General features: G+C 33.4%; 1 protein-coding gene across 1 annotated transcript in view; it reads right to left on the bottom strand.

The window, feature by feature from the left end:
- The window catches only part of LOC149801541 (IQ domain-containing protein H-like), a 106,670-nt gene that overhangs the window by 74,186 nt on the left and 10,498 nt on the right, over positions 1 to 21,986 (bottom strand). Inside the window, exons 2-6 of the mRNA XM_089955732.1 lie at positions 9,329 to 9,439; positions 6,951 to 7,099; positions 5,358 to 5,445; positions 4,508 to 4,627; positions 3,595 to 3,672 (exon numbers count right to left, since the gene is read on the bottom strand). Coding sequence (XP_089811858.1) covers positions 3,595 to 3,672; positions 4,508 to 4,627; positions 5,358 to 5,445; positions 6,951 to 7,099; positions 9,329 to 9,439 — 546 coding nt within the window. The remainder of the gene's footprint in view (positions 1 to 3,594; positions 3,673 to 4,507; positions 4,628 to 5,357; positions 5,446 to 6,950; positions 7,100 to 9,328; positions 9,440 to 21,986) is intronic.

The following is a 21,986-nucleotide window of genomic DNA, read 5'->3' as shown; positions in this document are numbered from 1 at the left end:
ACAGGCAGGCAAAGAAAGAGGTGGGAAGATAACATTTGAGAGTGGACAGGCTAGACACTGAGTGACTCACTGAGAAAGACGGAAAATCGAGAGGAATGGAGTAAGCTGGTCTTGTGTGGTACCCCAACAGTCTCCCAGACTATGGGACTGATGATGATGATGATGATGTATATACACTAATTAAAGCAGATTATTAAAGCTCACACTTCACAGATTTTTGGACAAAACCAATGTATCAACATCGTGTCAATTAAGTCTCAGGGTACTCACAAATGCTTCTCTGGTAAATAATCTCAAAATTTCTGCCTGGTAAGCAAGTGCCTGCGCCGTGTTCGCAGGTTGTGACAGTTTAGGAAGTCCAGGAACCAAGGGGGATCTAAGTTGAATTTTACCACTCTTAAGCCACTGTGTTAATGCCATGATTGTCAGAAAGTACTGATGGTGCAACTTGATGGACAGTGGTTTAAGTAAGAAATCATTCATATGTACTTTAATAACCAACTGGCCTAGTGTTATTGGCTGCATTGGCTGCCTTTGATGTTGAGTACTCAAACGAAAATGGCGAAAGTGATTAATCTTGACATGTATTTTATTTGTGCTCAAAGAGATGAAAGTATTGTTTTAATGTTGTTGGCTGTGTCGGCTTTAACTGATGTTATTCACTTAGTCGAAAACACGATGTAAGTATTGAACTTGCCAGGTCTTTGATTTGTGCTCATACGGGTGGCAGTATTGTTTTAAACATTAAAGTGACCGCCATTTGCATCAGCATAGTTTTATTCTTTTGTATTCTTTATTTTGGGTATCTGTAGAGGTTAAACCATGAAATTAAATACCTAATAATGTGCAAACTTTGATAGGCAAAACCACAAGTACCCACGAAAATGCCTTCTTTTACAAAACCATGAAAATTGAGCCCAACAAAAATAAATGATACTACAGTAAATGGAATTCACTGTTTAAGTCTCCAAAATTAAAATATGCATCTGATGTTTAAAGAGTTGCTAAAAAATGGCATAAAAATCAAAAGAATTCAAATACATAAGCATACCAACATGCATACTATTTCATTTGTCAACCTAAAGTGGTTTACTAACTGCACTAACAAAAATTATTATTTGTTTCAAAACTCCAATTAAAAACATTTAAAATGTGCAACAACAAAAAAAAACAATGGAAAAATTGCTATAATTGCCAGTCTAATCAAGTAACATATGAATCAAACTATTCCTACTAAATTTCATATTAGTTCAATTTTTGTGCTCTTATGATTTTAAAATTATTGTATTCATTTATTTGACTGAATAGATTTAATTCTAACTTTTATCAGCTTAATGTTAATTATACAATTAGTTCAACACATTATAAGTGTAGATGGAAAGTCCTACCTCTGCCACAAATCACTCACTGAAAACACTTGCATTCCACAGTGTACTAAAGTGGTAGGTTATTGATTTTTTTTTCAGTGGTGGTGGTTGGCAACTCAATGTAATTGCTTATTACATACCATTTTAGATATTCTAGAGTCTATATCTGATCTGGGTTTCCAGTGAATAGTAATGAAAGCAAGCGCATACCAATAGCCAAAGCTTATAATAACTACACAGTATTAGTTAACAATAATATTAAGCATGGCAATTCTCAAGAAGTTATTGGTAGACATGTGCCAATAAGTTTACAAAATTTCATTGCATTCCACAAAACACCGACACCAGTAAAACAAGCCCTTCCACATAGCAGTCAGAAGGGAACATAACTTAGATGACTCAAATATCAAGTTTTGTGAAGTATTCTTCAAGATGGAGGAAACAGAAAACATGGTAAAGACAATTAACCCTGGTTGACCAAACTTTCTTGAAAATTCTGTAACCAGTAATCAAAATATGGATTACAGTGATACAAAGAGAGTGGCTTAATAACCGCAATGCCATCCAGACCCCATTTATCTTTCTTTGGGTTCCAATTTCAATTTTTTTTTCTTGTCACAACCAATCTTTAGACTTGACGATAGTGAATATTAAATTTGGCCTAATGATTCCCAGCATATTTGATAATTTTGTTTAAAATCAGGTTATTAACTAAATCGATACATAAATTATCTTCATATTCATGTTTATCACCTATTATTTGCAGTTTAGTGCAAGAAGAAATGAGTATTGTCCATGTGTCAGTTTTTGTAAATATTTATTTTATATAATAATCATGTTACTGTATAATACTGTATAAATATTGAAGGCAGATTTCCATGTAAGTATTCCTTGTTACATGCAGTACTGATATTTTGCTGTTGTAACATAATAGTTACAGTTTTATTGGAACCGGCATGACTTTGCAAATGTTTAAAAAGGCCATTTATAAAATGTCACAAGGGTAACAACAGGTGGCTAAATTTAGGACTCAAATACTAGAAGTGATGGACTAAATTTAGACTCAGGTTCTTGAAACTGTTATCACCTACAAGTCAGAACATATGCTTGCACAACCTAACCGCCTTTTCCAGACTTTGTGGAGAAATCTAACACAAAAATTATTACATTTCCTGTTAGGAAGAAATACATATAATATTTACACCCACATTAAAATTTTCACATCAATTAAAATAGTCATCATAAAACAATTAGAACTGAACATCACTTTTGATTAAGAAATCAGATCACATTCCATGATCATAGCTGGCCTGTGCTACATTAGAATTCTGTTAGTTAAATGACAGAAAGATGGTTGCCATTGTTTTATTGTATATAAATATGCAGACTCTGTTGTAGGCATGAAAAGTAAAATATTTAAGTTAAACAGTGGTACAGATTCTATTTAAGTTCTCTGTATTACAGAAATGCCAACTCATAAACATGCCAAACAGGATTCCTTGTATGAATTCCTCTAAATCTAGGCAGCCTATCTGGAAAGGAAAACCCATTCATTAAAGTAACAGACTCTATACAGCTATATTGCATCTTTCTTTGAGCCTAAACATAACTGTACAAAGTCAGTAACAATTCAAATCCAGTGAGAACAAGTGGTGTATCCCCTCCAATTTCAGGACCTTGCAATCCTTCAACATTTGTTTGCCAACTTGATTTGATTCTACAAAACTGAGTATGGCTGGAATCTCCCATAGTATAACTTGCAAAATATGTTACAGCAAAAATGCTATCATTGGTCATGTGAAAGCATTCACCATTGTTTCTTAAACAGACCTCAAATACACATCACATACAAGAAAGAATAAGTGCACTTGTGGTTGTGATAAGGCAAATTTAACTTAAGAACAAAGAAATTTTAAGAAAGATGTCCTCCAGTGGTCAATAAGATTTGACTCCTCTTTTTGCTGTGTACATTGAGTTTCAAGAAAAAACTGTCTTTATACTTGACTACTAGACACCTCTTTGTTGACCTAAATGTCACTTAAGAATATTTTACACAACAGGGCAGTTCAAGATAAATCAGTTCACATGTACAGTAATTAACTGATAAGATCATTACTACATTACTACTACTTCTAATTATTGTTATTATTACTATTATTATTATTATTATTATTATTATTATTATTATTATTTCACAAAAACAGCAGTTATACATTTTGTTAGTTACCTGTGGATCAACTCTGTTAGCTTTAGAAAGCACAGCTAACGGTTCTACTGTTGTCCCAATTAATGGTTTGCCAGGTGGCTGAAAGTAAATGGAAATATACAATCACACAAAGCAGAACATTCTCCAACCATATAATGAAAATTAAATAAAATAAAAGGAAAGTAGAATAAAATAACTAAACTTAAAGACACTAGAAATGTGTTCATATGCCACAGATGCCATCTATCAATATGAAGTAATTAAAGGGAAAAGTTTTAAACCAAACAGGAGCAATTACTACATAAACTTTTGTAATTAAACTTAACCTGGGTGTTATTAATATAAAGTCTCATATTAAATATGTTTCAATTTATTATGTCCTTCAAAAGTTACAAGTGGGAACTTAAGGACAATGTTGCAAGTACAACAAAGGGCAATAACTCCTTAATTTATATCGAAGATGGTGAAAACTGAATGTGACCTAGGTCTTCTTCATGTCATGCCTGATACTGTATTTGATTTCAATACTGAAGTCTTTCAAACACTCTTGATTGAAAGCAAAACCAAATGGCCAAATTATAAGTCAAACAGGAGCCATAACTAAAAATAGTGAAAACTTAACTTTACTTAGGTCTTCTTGGTGGGGCCCCGAGTGGCCAAGTGGTCTAAAGCGCTCACTGTTACAGATCACTGCCATCTCAACTCTGTCTGTGTGGGTTCGAGTCTCAGGTTTGTCCAATGTGGGTATGTGAGAAAGCTTGCCTGTAGGTTCTCATGGGTCAGTGGTTCTTTCCAGGGTTTTCCCTGGTTCTTCCTCCACCATTTATATTGGCTGTCATATATAGCCTATCTTGTGCTGAAAAAAATGAACAACATAAGGAACAAAAGTTTTAATCTCTTAAATTCTGCCACAACAAAAAGACTTTGAACCTACCTTGGATTCTTTTTTCTGAGGGATAAGTGGAAGCTGGATCCCAAAGTTACTATTGAGGACATTTCGGTTTTCTTGGCTATATGGGTTGAATACTGCCCTAAGTGCCATTCCCTGCTTCAGCTGTACAGTAAGAAAATGAAAATTATGAAAATATGTCAGACTGATTCAGAACACAAAGTCCTTGACCATTGAGTGTTAACTGGACACAATTATTTGCAATGGATGACTGAGGAATTGCCACCCTTTTTTACATGGTCCATATTTTTTAATGTCTTCTTCAAATACCCCATTTACTATCCAACACATAGCTCCAGATAAGAATTTAATAACTGGGTATTTTACATTTTACTCCCTTATTTGGAATTATTTGCATTTTTTTTATAAATTTCATGGGGTATTTTGTGAATAACAGCTCTATTTAATTGATTGTTCTCAAAATAATCAAGTTCTATTATTTGAACGTCAATGGAATATCTTAAACTGGAACGGATAGCATAGTTATACTGATCACAGTTGCCATTATACAACATGGAAATACACTAAATATGTTGGACTAAATGCTTAAAACTAAAATGTTTTACATAACTTGTTTTATTCAAAATTTCTTAACACATTTTTAGTTCATTTGTCTGCATAATTAGATAATCATATTGCTTAAGTACAGCTCTGTAATTTGTTTGCTAAAGTATGTCTCATTTTCATAAAAATTATTCATTTCACTGGAACTGCAGCCCAATATGTATAATAAGACACAATTCTAAAGCCATTTTTTACTTTACAAAATGTAGAGTAATAGCTTGTATGTACAGCAATAAAAGATGGTTATATGACTATAATACCATACACTGACCTGCTGCCCTGGGGTGAGTCCTTGCATCTGTATTGGTCGTCTTAGTGGCAAGAGCGATCCTGGTGGTTGTGGCTGTCGCAATCTTTCCCTGTTGATATAATCACAGAATAAAAGCACCACAAAATGTATTGGACAACAATATTCAAACTTTATATTCAAGGCAAAATATGGAAACAAACTAAGACAGCAAAGTTCGTGTGAAGCCAAACAATTCAACTCAAATATTGTAACTGCAGTGTAATTCTGGTTACAGAAATCTAGTTTGGTGACGATCAAGTGACTTTTAAGACACGAGTGAATACGGTAGCAATGTTTCATGATTCAACAGTCACCAATGTCAGCAAAATGGTTTAATCATAAAAGCTAAGCATTATTAATGCCAAGAACAGTGAATAATTGATAATTCATAACCTCCCATTGTAGTTTTATATTTACTTTAAAATGGGATGAAACTGCATGACACGTTACCAGGCCAAACAGTCTTAAAGGTTACCAGGCCAATCAGTCTTAAAGGTTACCAGGCCAATCAGTCTTAACAGTTACCAGGCAAATCAGTCTTAAAGGTTATGAGGCCAATCAGTCTTAACAGTTACCAGGCAAATTAGTCTTAAAGGTTACCAGGCCAATCAGTCTTAAAGGTTACCAGGCAAATCAGTCTTAAAGGTTACCAGGCAAATCAGTCTTAAAGGTTACCAGGCCAATCAGTCTTAAAGGTTACCAGGCAAATCAGTCTTAAAGGTTACCAGGCCAATCAGTCTTAAAGGTTACCAGGCCAATCAGTCTTAAAGGTTACCAGGCAAATCAGTCTTAAAGGTTACCAGGCCAATCAGTCTTAAAGGTTACCAGGCCAATCAGTCTTAAAGGTTACCAGGCAAATCAGTCTTAAAGGTTACCAGGCCAATCAGGTTCAGGTCTTAATACCTGAAACATTTGGTGAAAAGATCTATTTTTTTAAAAACATTGTTGCAGAATTTAATGTTTTTGTCCTGAGATGACTGAAACCTAATGGCAAATTATATTTATAAAAAATGATTTAAATTATCATATAAAGATAAAACTACTTTTCTAAAAGGTTACAGACATAACATTTTTTATGTAAATTTTAATAAGCAGAAATATTTTAGTACCTCTATTGACAATGAAGCCATCAAGTTTCAATCCTGACAACAATCTTAGCTGTTCATATTAAAGTGGATTTTTCTACTGACAAACATAAACAGTTTCTACTGTTCATAAAGGACAAATGTAAAAAGCATTACAAAAATGAAGGACTTAAAATTGCATTATCAAATAAGATTTATTACTCAATAAAAGTGTAGATGCATGGGATAACAATTCCCATCCCATCTAGCTCAAGCAAATGAAAATCACTATTGTGCAAATTTCATAAAACTGGTCCCAAGTCCTACATAGAAAAAATGAAGGAAAATTTGAATTTCCAGACCATTTTCCCTGCATCATTCATGCTGGGCTAGCAGATCAAAATTAGAATCGTTGCCCCTGGAAATATATATTCATAAATCATTCTATGTATGTTTCAAGGACCAATTAGGATTTGAAGAAAGTTTTAAAATCATGTTTGTCGCTACTGACCTTGGAACATAAGATTGGATCATTCTAGTCTGATCTATTTTTGCCTGAGTGCGGAAGTCCCAGGTTGCTTCCATGGAAATGAGGCCATCAGCATTTGGCAATGTTTGCACTTGATTGTTTACCTGTGCAAGCATCTCTTCTGTCTTAAGCTAAAAATGAAAACTCATCAAATTATAAGCAATTAGTGTAGACCTAAAGTGAATCAATTTGAAAATTTATTTTGCTTTTCTATTATGAAATGTGCCTTTCAGAAATGTACAAAAAGAAAATTAGTTCAAATAGTAAATATTAAATAATACTGATAAATTATCTGATGCATTTACTGCACCTATATCTGAAAAATGGCACTGATCAGAAAAAAGTACAGAGCTTGAATTCCAACATGTTATTTAAGTGCATAAAACGTTAAACTGAATTTCCCAATGCTATCTCCAAGAAATGATGGTACAACTTTCTTTTGATTATGCACTGCATTCTGTGAAGGATGAAAGTTTAAATTTGTTTAACTGAAAACAATTGTCTAAAACAATTTGTCCACTGACATCAAGGCAACAAGAAGTATTGGCACTTTCAAAAGTAAATACTTTAATTAGATGGTAAGATGTGTGTGTGTGTGTGTGTGTGTGTGTGAGAGACTAAAGGAAGAATAGTTCTGAAGTGAGTAACTTACTAAAGGATTATTATCATTATTGTTAATAATAATAATAATAATAATAATATTATTATTATTATTACTACTACTACTATTATTATTATCATCATCATTATTATTATTATTATTACTATTATTATTATTATTATTATCATCATTATTATTATTATTATCAACTTGTAGTTCTACAGAATTATTTTAAATCAGACAAATTTCATAGCAAAAACATATATATAAGTTAGATGATGAGTAATGGAATTACTTTCCACTTAATAAAAATTAAGAAATACTGAATCATCATTTGATTTCCGTGAGAAAGCTTGCCAGTAGCTTCTCGTGGGTCGGTGGTTCTTTCCGGGGTTTTCCCGGGTTCTTCCTCCACCATTAATACTGGCCGCCATGTATAGCCTATCGTGTGCTGAAAAATGGCGTTAAGCCCCAAAACAACAACAACAACAACAACATTTGATTTCCAGTACAAAATTTTATCACATACCCATTTAATATTACACAGTCATTCGATACAGATGTTCAATCTGTTGTACATCTACAATTTCCATATCACACATCCATCCTGGAACTACTTTAACAACTTGAAATATTCAATAAAAGTTCACTTCTAAAATATCAGGAATGATTTATTGCTATGAATTTAAAATTATTCACAAATCCCAACACACATTTGTAATTTTTAAAAATGCTGTCATATTGGGTGAAAAATGGCTGCTTTTTGGGAACAATGGAGTACCATATGTAGTGATGAGCCATTTATAGGCTTTTTACAGTATCTACCAAGCAGAATGAAGGTTAGCTGAGGATGGCAACACTATTTTGAACAGAATATTTGACAATGAGTTCTCAGATGAAGCTAGTGTTCATAGAGACACCAAACTTATGAGAGAGAGAGAGATAGAGAGCAAGTACTTTGCCATTGAAATCTTATATTGAAAGTTTTTAAAAAATGGAAAGTAAGAAAGACTCTGGGGGTCATGTCAAGATGAACAGATTATTAAGGAACAATAACTACAGCTACAGAATCTGAACTTCAGTGAGTTTGCTAATTGTGACAAAGTGCTGAATTTTGTGCGCAATGATCTTAAACAAAAGGTCTAAGAAACTGAAGAACAAAAACTTCTAAAACATGTACATGCTGATCCACAGCAATGATGACAAAGAGAAGAAACATTCTACAATGTATATCATCTAAAATTCCAAACCTGCCCAAAATCCGTTCAACTTCATAGTTTGAAAAACATGGTTTGCAGAATTTTTTAGAAATATATTAAGGAGTAAGTTAAAGTAGCAGTACTTACAATTTGTCTATTAATACTACTGAGGAATCAAATTTGTTTAGTAAATCTGAGGATAAAACTGAGAAACATTTGCACCATAAGGATAACATATCAAAGAGAGTAGCATCTGTTTGACTGAGATGCAAATTCAGAAGAATTACATCTAGTTACAATGCTGTTGAAACTTTTTCATCACCTGAGACAAGCAGGAAAGTGTATGTTTGTTTGCATTTTAAATTCCTGCAACTGTTCAAGGAGAAAATAAACAGAAAGAAAACAGGACAATATTGTTTAGAATTTTCTTATTAAAAAATATTCAAATAAATATTAAAGTTGAACTTCATTTGTTTGGGCTAACATCATGAGTTTGGGCTAACTTCATTTGTTTGGGCTAAGGTCATGAGTTTGGGCTAATGTCTTGGGTTTGGACTAACCTGAAGCCCTTGTTCAGTCTTGCTGAGGGCTTTTTCCAGCTCCTCGATACTGATTGTCTTCCCATCTCCTTTAACCAGGCTCTCCCTTAGCTGTCTAATATCCTCCTGCACCTGCAATGAACCAGTGAGGTATCTGTTAAATGCCCTCTCTATTACCCATTTCAACGATAAAATCTGCCTATGCAAAACAGCTCAATACACAGAAAACATGCTCATAAAGGACATTTATGAACCCATTAAGTTTACTTACATACATATATATTTTGCCTGTATATAAGGGATACATTTTGACTGTTCTATGTGCCTGTAAAAGACAGGTTTTATGACTTTTGAACAAGGCCTAGGTCCAGTTATTTTGTGGGGTAGACAAAATTATTATAAGCTAAACTTTGTTGAACTTAGCAATAATAAATTAAACGGTCTTGAAATATTTTATAGTACATGTACTGGAGTCTACAGAGATATTAGTGATTACATAGGAATTGGAATCTATTATTGGTCAAATTGGGATTCGAGCTTATATTTGGTCCCAGAAAATCAATAAAACACATCCCAAGGCTCAAAAGGAACTGCAGGATCACAGCTGGCAGGGTATCATGTCCATAATTCATGAGTTGTTGGTTCAATGCCCAGGTCAGCTGTTTCTATGCATTCTTAGGAAATGCACTATAGTTCCCATTTCCTTGGCAGAATACTGCCAATTATGTATTGAAAGTGGCATTATCAACCAACTAACAACAGCAACATCAAAAGGAGGGCATGAATGTAGTATACTCTCAATCACTTGAACATATTTGGGCCAAACACCATGGATCACTCCAAAACTTTACAGAATGTTTATAATTATATTAAACATCATTGATTCAAATAATGGATCTCTTCCAAATGATTTGTTAGCTCCCTTTGGTATTCAAAGTACTGATATTTTACTGTAATTTTATCACTAAAAACGACACACACACACACACACACACACACACATCTTTTCTGACTGATTTGTTAGTTTCCTTTGACATTCAAAATACAGTGTGACCCCGCTATAACACGGTAGTTGGGAGCCATAGAACCCGACTGCGTTATAGACCGAACTGTGTTATAAGCAACCAGGTCAGTCAGCTGAAGAAAATTAAGCATGTACCCAAAAAAAAATTGCTGGGAGGGGATGTAGGTAATAAATGCGGGCGGTAAAATATTTGCTTCATCGGCACAGTTACCATCTTAAATTGATGCATATTAAATGAGAAATACACCTGTAGTGAAAACAGAGAAGACATATAATAGTTTACTTAATTTAGAGACCCACAAATTGGTACATATACATGAATACTGTTTATATATACATATCTAATGTATAGCATGGATAGTATCAACACCGCGAACTCACCCGGGAACCTCATCATATACATTGAATCAACAATACAAGTGATTCCATCGAAAATATGCACACACACAGAGCTTTAAAATATTCAATAATCTTGTCACAGGTCATATTGGTCAGAATTCAGTGGAAAATTATAGCACAATCATGTAACGAATGACACATTTACTTTTCAGTATGTCCCAAGTCATTATAAAAGGATATTTCACAACATACAGTACTCATGATAGATGTCATGATAAGCTGATTATAATATAACAATGCACTATTTAGATGGTTTGCCAATATGGACAAAGAATTCGTTTATGTAACAATAGATAAATTCCAGTGCATTTTATATCCAGTTTGCGGATTCCTTTCATGGGGCTTGTGAATTTCTGCATTTCAAACCAATGGTTGTATATTAAAGTTTAAACAGCCAACAACGTCGCCAATTAAAAAAAAAATTGCCACATGGTATGTTTTGCAGCCAATAAGGAAAAACAATCCAAGTATGCGACATTGGCAAAGACCTACGCGATCCCAGAATAAACTTTTTATGTGTTATTTTTTGTACATTTAAGAAGAAAGAAATACTTTTTCGAGTATGAGAAAAATACATACAAAATTTCAGGAGCCACGCCATGATCGTCTTGTATTATTCATATGTGATCTCTTCCCCAAAATGATAATACAGTTTTTGTTTTTTTCATACTTTTAAGAAAGAATTTTTTTTGTGCACAAGAAAAATACATGTAGATGAAATTTTGGGAGCCACACCACAACCGTGTTATATCCGAATTCGTGTTATAATGGAGCGCACTATAGCAGGGTCACACTGTACTTTTAATCTACTGAAAATGTATCACTAAACCTATAACACACACACACACACACACACACACTTAAACATCACATACACAAGTACTTGCTGAAAAGCCATAATATACTATCATGTGATTGCATCATCACAACAACATTAGCCTAGGTTCCATATTACCTAGATCAGGTACCCTTGTTATGAAACTTCTGGAGCACACAATTTACTCTAAATTTTTTTTTAAAATCTTGGTTTGAAAAACTTCATTTCAGAATTGGGTATAACCCACATGTAAATTCAAGAATCATAAAAACTGCATTCAGAATTGGGTATGACCCACATGTAAATTCAAGAATCATACAAACTACATTCAGAATTGGATATGACCCACATGTAAATTCAAAAATCATACAAACTACATTCAGAATTGGATATGATACATGTATCATAAAAAATCATAAAATCTTATCTTACTATTTTAGGTCTTAGTGTGCACATAACTGGCTGATAAATTTTAAGAAAAATGGAAGGCTGACAAAAAGAAATGAACAAAACATCTAATAAAAAAACCATACCAACCAATATATCTACATAAATAACAAATCAAACATTGCTATACCTTTACTGTAACAAGAGGGCTACTGCTATTAGCTATTCCCCACCACCTGTCATGTTACACCTGTCATGTTACATTGCACCTGTCATGTTACACTGTACCTGTCATGTAACACTGCACCTGTCATGTTACATTGCACTTGATATTTATTTTGCTAAACCTAAGCTTTTCCACATGCAATTTATCACTCATATGTATATAGTAAATAAAAATTTAATATTGAAATTTGATTTACAATTCTGCATTCATCTGTGGAAAGAACAAAGCCATATTTAAACATTAAAACTTCAAACTAGATAACAAAATCTACAAAACTGTCAATTCCATGGCCAATCCAAAAATGTGCAAATTATGGAAAAATATGATGTGTCATTATTAGGCTTTTGGTCCCTGTAATGGTCCTGAACTCATTCCAAAAATGAAAATGTCTGGGGCTCAGAGGGCAACTACAGTAATGTACCTAGAACTTCCACAGTTTTGGCATTTACCAAAACTTACTTTTCTGATCAATAAAAATGAATAGATTCATTTAAATATAGTCATATTGACCAAACTTAACCCATAATAACAGCTAATCACTCATTTTATGCTGGATCAAATACAAAGTATATGATCATCAAGAAATACAAATATTAGGCAATGTTGATTTCCAATAAATAAAACTCATTATAAAATGTCTATTGAGTGTTAAGAAAAGACTACTAAGGCCAGACAAGATTAAACATGATCATTTTATTGATTCTTGAGGACCGAATTTTGGAGTACTCTTATCTTGGCCTTTCAGGGTAACTATGAAGGAAAGTTATGATCAAAGAATGTAAGCAGGGAAAAATTATACCTTTGTAAATGACTAAGCTGATTTATATCCTGACACTCAATATGAATATTCTTTATCCAGAGAAAATGATTCTTAGTAACATATCCTGAATGGCAGTCCACCCTTTCCCTTTTCCAATTAAAACTGTACTTTTTTAAATGAAAAAAGAAAAAGCATAATGGCCACTTTGAGCAAACTGAACTAAAAACAGAACCCATTACCCCACCCGCTTAAAATGATAAAAGATCTGCCCATGATAATCAATAAAACATAAAAACCATACTTAGTATATGATAAAAACTTTTGAATCAGAAACAAATTAAAAATCTCATTCATTAAAAGGCTTTGTAAGCCTCTTATTAAACAGATCAAACACTAAAAGCACTTTGATGAAAATGATATAAATCACTTTGTACACGTAATATTGAATTATGATATATGTACAAATCACTTTGTACATGTATTATTCAAATATGATACATGTATAAATCACTTTGTACATGTATTATTCAAATATGATACATGTATAAATCACTTTGTACATGTAATATTCAAATATGATACATGTATTAATCACTTTGTATGTGTATTATTCAAATATGATACATGTATAAATCACTCTGAACATGTATTATTCAAATATGATATAAATCACTTTGTACATTAATATTCAAATATTATATAAATCAATTAGTACATGTAATATTTAAATACACTGGTCCCTCACCATAAGACTATTCAGAGGACCCCAAAAAATGAGCCATAATACATGTATAGGTAAGACTGCCTTAACAATGGAGTACATTATTTGAAGAAATATAATTCAGAAAGCCAACCTTATAAATTTGTTAAAAGAAGTAGTGGGTGGACATGTCGTCAAAGAAATCCTAAGTAAAAAGAGTGTAATTGTCAAAACTGTAGGGAAAAAATAGTATGTAAATCAAGGGTTTAATGGCACATCAGCACAATGCTGGTTATATGGTGCCAATTACAAGTTCTAAAACTGTAAAACTATCAAGAGTAAGAACTGCATCTAAAATCTTTAGGAAGATAACCCCTTCCAAATAAACATACAGTACTTCATGATAAAAATAACATGTGAAGATGTTAAAACAATGGAAAAGGTGTATAAAATAAAAAATAAAATGAACAAATCTGTAAAGCTCTGGTCTGCCACTGTTACAGAATTTAGTGGAAAATCATTGATTAAGCTGACTGTATCCTTAAAATATTGGGTTAAAATTTATTATGGGGAGGGTGGGCTTATCAGATAAATACTGTATGCTTATGGTGGACACCTTTCAACAATGACCATAAAACAAACCCTTTATTATTCCTACACTCAAAATATCAACTTCTATTTTGGTGGAAAATCAAAACAGTACCCTGAAGCACAGAAGTTTTAGTACCACACCTGACACTGACAGTCAGAATTACAACAACCGAAAGTTTTTCTACAGCTTACCATTACTAGATGTGGAAGAGGGTTGGAGTCAGAAAAGTGGTACTTGTAATTCCTTCCATTTTCAAGAGGGGACCTCAAAAGGGGTAGGCGATCACCTTCATATGACATTGTGAAAGACTAGTCACTTGTTGCAATAAAATATATTTTAAGTTTAAAACTGTCAATTCTCCTTTTGCAAATTTACAAAACAATCCAGAATTAGTTCTACATATTCCATTATTACATTTGAATCGTTTGTCATCTGAGGCATGCCACTCTGAACTGATGAACCATGTACATGAATGTTTGACAAAATTCTCTGTTCATAATTTTTCATGCAGCTGGAATTTTCCAATGTGGAAAAATGTCATAAATTTCAAAATTTCTCTCTGACTCGAAGATAGGTCATGACACAGAAGCCAAGATTTCATGAATTTCCAAAGTTGAAGCAGCTAATTACAATAAACCCTGTTTTGCCATCTATGCTGCATGCATGTATGTTTCCAACTCCTAAGAATCTGCAAAACTTCAATAAAAACAATTAAAGATAACTTTATGAAAATGTGATAAATACACAACACTAGGAACTGAAAAATGGAAAGACATCATCACATATACTGTTAATAACTGTCTCCATGGAAACATTGGGTTTCCTCCATAAACGATGCACTGCTCGTACATTTCAACTGCTTCCAAAGGTGCAGTGGGAAAAAAAACGAATTTATTTAACCGCTACCACAAAATTCCTCCTTTCACATTAATGATTATATAGAGTTAGTCAAATGCACTTGAAAATCCATTACATATTGCTGATAGCTTCTTTGTTTTAGTAACCTGTAGTGGGTTACGGCATGCCAGATCAATATGTTTTGCTGATTGTGCTTTCATCAAACATTTCAGCACCCTGTTTGGCCAACACACAATTTTGGCCCTTTTAGCACACATTAAATTCAGGCATTAAAATCACGCCAGTTCAGCAAGTAATAGTCAGCAGTTAATTTACATTTTTCCTCAATTTAAAAAAACCAACACTTCTATGATTTCATATTTCTATAATAATGTTCTCACAGGTTTACACAAAATGTATTGCAGAGGGGGCATGTACATACTTTAGTACAAATAATATCTTTCCTAATCCTTTAATCCAATCACAAATGAAGGTTATGGCACTATATATTCTAATTCAAAGTTCAGCTTACTCAATGTATAGGCTTTCTATCAATCACCATATAATTTAAGACAGCTAGGTAAAGGCTGCAACTCAAATCAATGACAATTTCTGCCAAGCCAAATGCTGGTACTCCTCACTCCAAAATCAATTCAATGTTGTCATACAAAGATACAATCACTATACTGAATCACCTTGACAAATCCATTTTAAAACAATCTCCAGACACATTTTTCCATCCTATCAGCCAAGCAAAGAATAACTGACATTATCTCCACTCAACAAGCTTTTGTTAGGAGAAGTTAAAAAATATGTGTTTTTGCTAGGAGAAGAATCAATCAAATCTGCAATGAAATAATGATTTACATATGTGGTATTTACAGTCCTGAAATATTTAAAATCCCATTTACACTTCAAGGATTGTAATAAAATAGAATCCACATTGTTTTTAGGTGGCTCTGGCACTGGAAAACCTTAAACGGCTCACAGCAATTATCGTTCAGGTAAATTATGTTTAACTTCCTTCTGCTTCCAGCATAATTACTGTTGATTTATTATGCATGAAGTATTTGCTATCGATGAAGTGGTAACATGTGACCCAGAGATAAAGATATATCAATAAATTGCTATAATAATGTCAATGAATTTACAGTTCCATTCTATAAAAACCCCAAAGAAAACCACAATTAAGTTCAAGTCTCATCATATCAAAATCTCAAACTTAATAGAAAATATATAATCAAATAAAAGTGACACAGTGATTTAAAAGTCTGAATGACTTTTAATTCTGTAGTCTAAAACTGCAACACAAAGTAACAATGTCAAGACAAAGTCAGTAAAGCAATGTTTAAAAAAACATATCTGATATTCCATTATTACACTGTGGTAATGGGTAATCAGTTTTTGAAATTGTTTGCAATACTCAATTATACTTAAAAACTGGTATGATGTCCTCTGAGAAACCAATAGAAAATGGTATGTACTTTAGATGGCTCTTAATATTTATGATTTGTCCTTTCAAGAATCTCATGCTTTGATCATAGTTATTAATCCAAAATGGTATTACATAAATTTAGCTTCAAGACAAAGATAACAGAATAAAGAACTGCTGTGCATTTTTCACGAACTAAAACCTTCTCTAACAATTTTGCTAATATTGCCTTTCACACTGTGATACAATTCAAGACTTTTTCTTTGTGAAGAAAACCCACAATGCCACTACTTGTAATGAATTTATGGATATAAAATAAAAAAGTCGTATTTATTGCTCCTTTAGGAAATCTACATGAATAGAATGAAGGATATTTCAAGCAATAATCTGGTCAAGTATTATACGATTTCACTCAACAACCTTGATAATAAGTTATTCCAAATTGCAAGAATGTAGCTGAATCTTTGTGTTGGTTAATGCCAAAGGTTTCACACTCGTAATTTTGCAGATAGTATAAAACACAAAATACATCTCCTGTTCAAGTCTAATCAAAACCAGGACCATAACAATCAAGGTAAAGTTCCACTGAAGTGCACACAGCTTTGGGACAAAATCAACAACTTTACCTGGATAAAGTATTATATTTCATGTCCATTTTAAGCAAATAAAGTTAGAACTTGAACAGACATAGCCAGGCTATTAAATCTGCCCTGCTGTCGTTACAAATAAAAATCACATGTAAAGGTCTAACCATGGAAAATGTGGCAAAGATGAAAAGTCCTAAATCTAGAGCCAAATTTCTATTCAACACACTAATTCAATGGAATCCCATTACTCTTCTACCACAAAAGAATATACAGCTGGTGTACCACTGGAACATTACACAGTCATAGCTCATTTATGTATAGCTGGTTGTTAATTTCAGTATAAATTAGTGGCCTATTTCTAAACATATTCAACACTAAAGTCACCAATTTTAGCTTAAATTGCCTGTCTATTTCTAAAGTCAACTGAATAAGCCTGTAGATACAAAAAAACTTTGAAAGTCAATTGCCCGGAGTTCAAAGGTTTTGAACCAACTAGGGTTTCTAAAAATATTTAACGAGAAGCATAAAAACCAGATTTCATTATAATCTTCTCTACTCATTTTCTCAATGATTGATTTTTCTTTATTGGTCTTGTATTAGCTTGGTACAAAAGTTTTTTGTAATGTGCTAGACTACTTCAGTGAGTAATTATTGACCATACACTATGGGACTACCACTCACATGTTGGTAACTCTAACAAATGATGAAAAAGTCATTTTCAGTAGCACAAAAATAGTATTGTTGCCAGCATAAATGCTAACCTAAGAAAGAAAACTAATATTTACACTGCAAAATTCAGTGCAAGAACACCAATTAAGTTTTGATTCCTGCATTTTTGGGAAAAAAGACGTCAATTATGTTGTCCTGCTTGACTGTAGGTCTACCCACCAGCCCATTGTGTGTGTGATTTGGATTTTTAACATAGCTTTAACAATTTTCCAGTCACATCGCTATGATGTCTGCAGTGTGGCAGTTTAAAGTGATGTCTAGCACTGGGACATCATCCCCAGACATGTAGCATGATGTCCCACCCAGTCACATTATCCTGACACCGGGTCCACCAGTCCAAACACTATCCTCTTAATGCTGAGTGCCAAGCGAGGCAGCTGTTAGCACCATTTTTATGTCTTTGGTAATACTCAGCCGAGGTTCAAACCAGCAATCTCTTGCATCTAAGGCAGACACTCTAACCACTAGGCCATCAGAGTAATTACAATCCATTGGTAATGTAATGTCATCTCCTACATTCTTGAAGATAGAAACTTCAAACTCTGCGATCAATTTTATTTAAGATACTGTAAATCCAAACTTGAAAGTTTTCATGTCTCATCATCATGGCCATAGCTATGTATGTAACTGGTTTCAGGTTTACACCCTTTGGGGTTGGGGATAGGGGTGAGGGGTTGTTTTCTATTTTTCTTTTTTAAATCTCCATTTTTGAAGTGCTGCATGTAGAGATCTTAAAGTTGGCACACGTCACAATGTCAAGGACAGGACCATGACATATCTAATATATTTTTGGATTTTTCATCTTTACATTTTTATTTAACTTCTAGTTGGAACTATACAGCAAGTATTGTGCTACTATGCAAATAAATCATACACATATTCATACAGGACATAAATAACATGAAACAACAAAAAAAGAACATTCTGTTTCAAAGGAGATGTACTACAAGAGATGATAAAACCCCGAGAATAATTCTTGTGTGCATTCTAAAAACAAATGACTGTTCATAAAATTTGCTACAGAAGCTAGATTTAACTTGGTGAAAGTCACAAGCTGTGAGAAATGTTGGAGTGACAACCTGTATTAGACCAGTTATTAATTACCTTGATTAGCCACTACTATCTGAAACATCACATGAAAAGCCTGCAATCCACTCATTCATTTCCTGTAATCACATGTGTAAATTACACAGTTAACCTGTTGTGGGTAACCTATCATAACAAACCATGTATAATCAATATTATGTCAAGTTTACCACTTCACAAACACATTTATTCCTATTTGTAACTGCAGTGATCAGAAAGGGGCTTTTTCTGTCAGTCAGAATGTATATAACATGGAGCTAGTTACAAATACCATTTTTAGTAAAGAATACATGGTATGTCACAGTGGCCTTCTTTGTTTGTTTGTTGTTGTTGTTGTTGTTGTGGGGTTTAATGCCATTTTTCAGCACATGATAGGCTATGCATGGCGGCCAGTATTAATGGTGGAGGAAGAACCCAGGAAAACCCCGGAAAGAACCACCGACCCAAGAGAAGCTTTTGGCAAGCTTTCTCACATACCTATACTGGCCAAACCTTCTTTGTTTGTAAGGGTGTAGTGTTACCAGAAATACATCCAATTACTGCTTTCCTCTACTTTAATGCCTTTCATCATGAGATTCTAGATGTAACATAGTAACACTTTAGACGCCATGATCAAAATCATACAAATGAACATAAATTTTTAAAAACTATAACAAAACAGAAACTGTATAGCAAATTACATTTTTGTGAGAATACTTACCCAATCATATTACCAATTAGAAATAAACTCTTACCGTACCAGTATTATGTATATTTCATTTGTTTTGTGTGTTGGCTTTTGTTCATGATCTCATTATTGGTTCTTGTAAAAAAAAAAATAAACTGGTTATAATTCATGACTTATGAACCTGCTATATGTTTGTTTTTGTTTTTTTATTTCAATACCCATCCAAGATGGTATTATTTAATATTTCCATTGCATTGTTACATGCATCTAATACAAATAAACAGGTATACTGTATCTGTAAACATCAAAATAAATCATTTAAACTGTACACTTTTTAAACATTATCTAGGAACATTTTTCACCTACATACAGTAATTCCCATGCATGCAAAATCCATATATATATATTATTTAGCTTTGATCTTGTTTGCATTTTCAACAGTACTTACTTTCAATTCAGACTTCAGGAAATATCTATTTTTTGAGGGGTAAAACTGCTTATAATAATGTAATGTGTTGCTTTAGTTTTTCCTGGCACTAATCTCCAGTACAAAGAATTATTACCTCATCCATCTAGTAATTGTCAGTCTAGTAAATGATCCTTATGTTCTACTAGTTCTGAAGTTGTTGTTGGTTTATATCTATAAATTTAGCAGTTACAGCAAGATGGACATCACAGTGCTTGCACATGATGAACACCTCATGCTGCCTTTTTTCTTTCAAACACTGACGGGTTTTACTTTCACACATTCTGGTTGATAGTTGTTAATTTCAGCCACAGTTCTTTCATTTAATGTCAGGGGCAAATATTCAAAGAATAAATCTATATTATTTTTGCTCAATCAAAACAAAAGTAGGACTGATGCTTTCAATAAACTCTGTGACTTGTGGAGCATTTGGCTCTATTGTCCACACTGCACTTTCTTCATCATCTATTTCTACCTCATTTTCTGATATATTGGACAAAGATAATAATTCAATGTTACCAGCAAAACTTTCTAAATAAATATCATCAATTTCCTTCTCTTATAAAGCTAAAAATTATAAATCTGAATTGCCAACAAAAGCCATTGTTCCACTGTCAGCAACCGCATGTATTAACCATCACATTGTACAAAATTCCAGAAAATCCCCATAATTAGTAACTACATTTAGAATTTGAAGTTTTTCATAGCAAGAACTATCATTTGTTAACCATAATTTGATTGGTTAAATGTCGGTTTACTGCCTATTATTGATGAATAAGATCGTTTGTAACATAAACATACAGAGCAGATCTGATGTCTTGGGCACATAACCAGCAAGTGTATATCAGTCCACTATGGAAGATAGCTGTGCTTATTTACAACTGGATTTATCAGTCACTGTGAAGGTGAGACACATGTATGAAGAAAATATACATGTCAGTGATAGGAAGAAAGTAAAATGAGCCTGTTATTGCACCTAATGAAGGCTCCAGAAGCAGCTTTACTGTTTCAGACAAAACTGGGAATGTGAAGATAAGTATCCTGGTGATCTATGGAGATGCCCAGTCAATTACTTGGCCTGATGGCATTTGAAGTAGATGCAGTGCTGGATTAAGGTCCTCTAGGGTCCTAAGCACTTAAAATATTAGGGTGCCCCCCCCCCATCTAAAGAATGTGAAACTCAAAAAAGCAATATTAAAAGGTAGAAAGGTGGGAAAATACCAGTGTTGCCACCATTCCAAATCAAAATACTCATAAATGCAGATCAAAATTGTCAAATATAATTCATTCAATTTTATCATCAACAATTAATTTGAATTTTTTCTGATGCCATAAGTGGGCAATCTGGCACTGGGCAGATGTCTCCATCTTAACCACTCTACCATAAGAATTTGTTTAAAGGAAATCACTGATGAGCTGAAACTTTCCCCCTCTCTTTCAAGCTAAGATGATGCAGGAATAAAATCCCAACTTATTTATATTCTTCATCCTCTTGACTGTGTCTTTCCTTACAAGGAAGTAAACCTCTTCCTGTAGAGATACTAACTGGGGTTTGTATAACAAAATGATGTTCTGGAAAGCATTGGAGGATCCAGGAAGATAAGCATGTAACTCTCCCTTAACTTGAAAAGGACCCACACAGTGTATGAGAGATCCAACCAATTCTCTGAAGAAAGGGTTAATCTGACATCTACTAAGATACTGGAAACAGGGGGACTTTGCAGGAGTCAGTGTGACTTCCCAGGGACAATTCCCTCCCTCCCTGGGGAAAGTTCCTAAAAAATTCCTCCCTTGGCCCATCTGGCAACTTAGCCATGAGAATGATGGACAGAAAAAGGTTTTAAACTGGGATCTATGCTGGTTCTGATGGTTTCTCTGTTCAAACATTTGATTGGGGGGGCATGGACAATTCAGGATGGTGCCATTTCTTTGCTGGTTTAACTAGGCCTAATGCAGAAAGTAGTCACTAG

Source organism: Sinohyriopsis cumingii, chromosome 4 (genome assembly GCF_028554795.1).
Source record: "Sinohyriopsis cumingii isolate HCF-2022 chromosome 4, ASM2855479v2, whole genome shotgun sequence".
Taxonomy (NCBI): domain Eukaryota; kingdom Metazoa; phylum Mollusca; class Bivalvia; order Unionida; family Unionidae; genus Sinohyriopsis; species Sinohyriopsis cumingii.
Note: the sequence above shows the minus strand (reverse complement) of the source record. Positions and strands in the feature narration are given on the sequence as shown.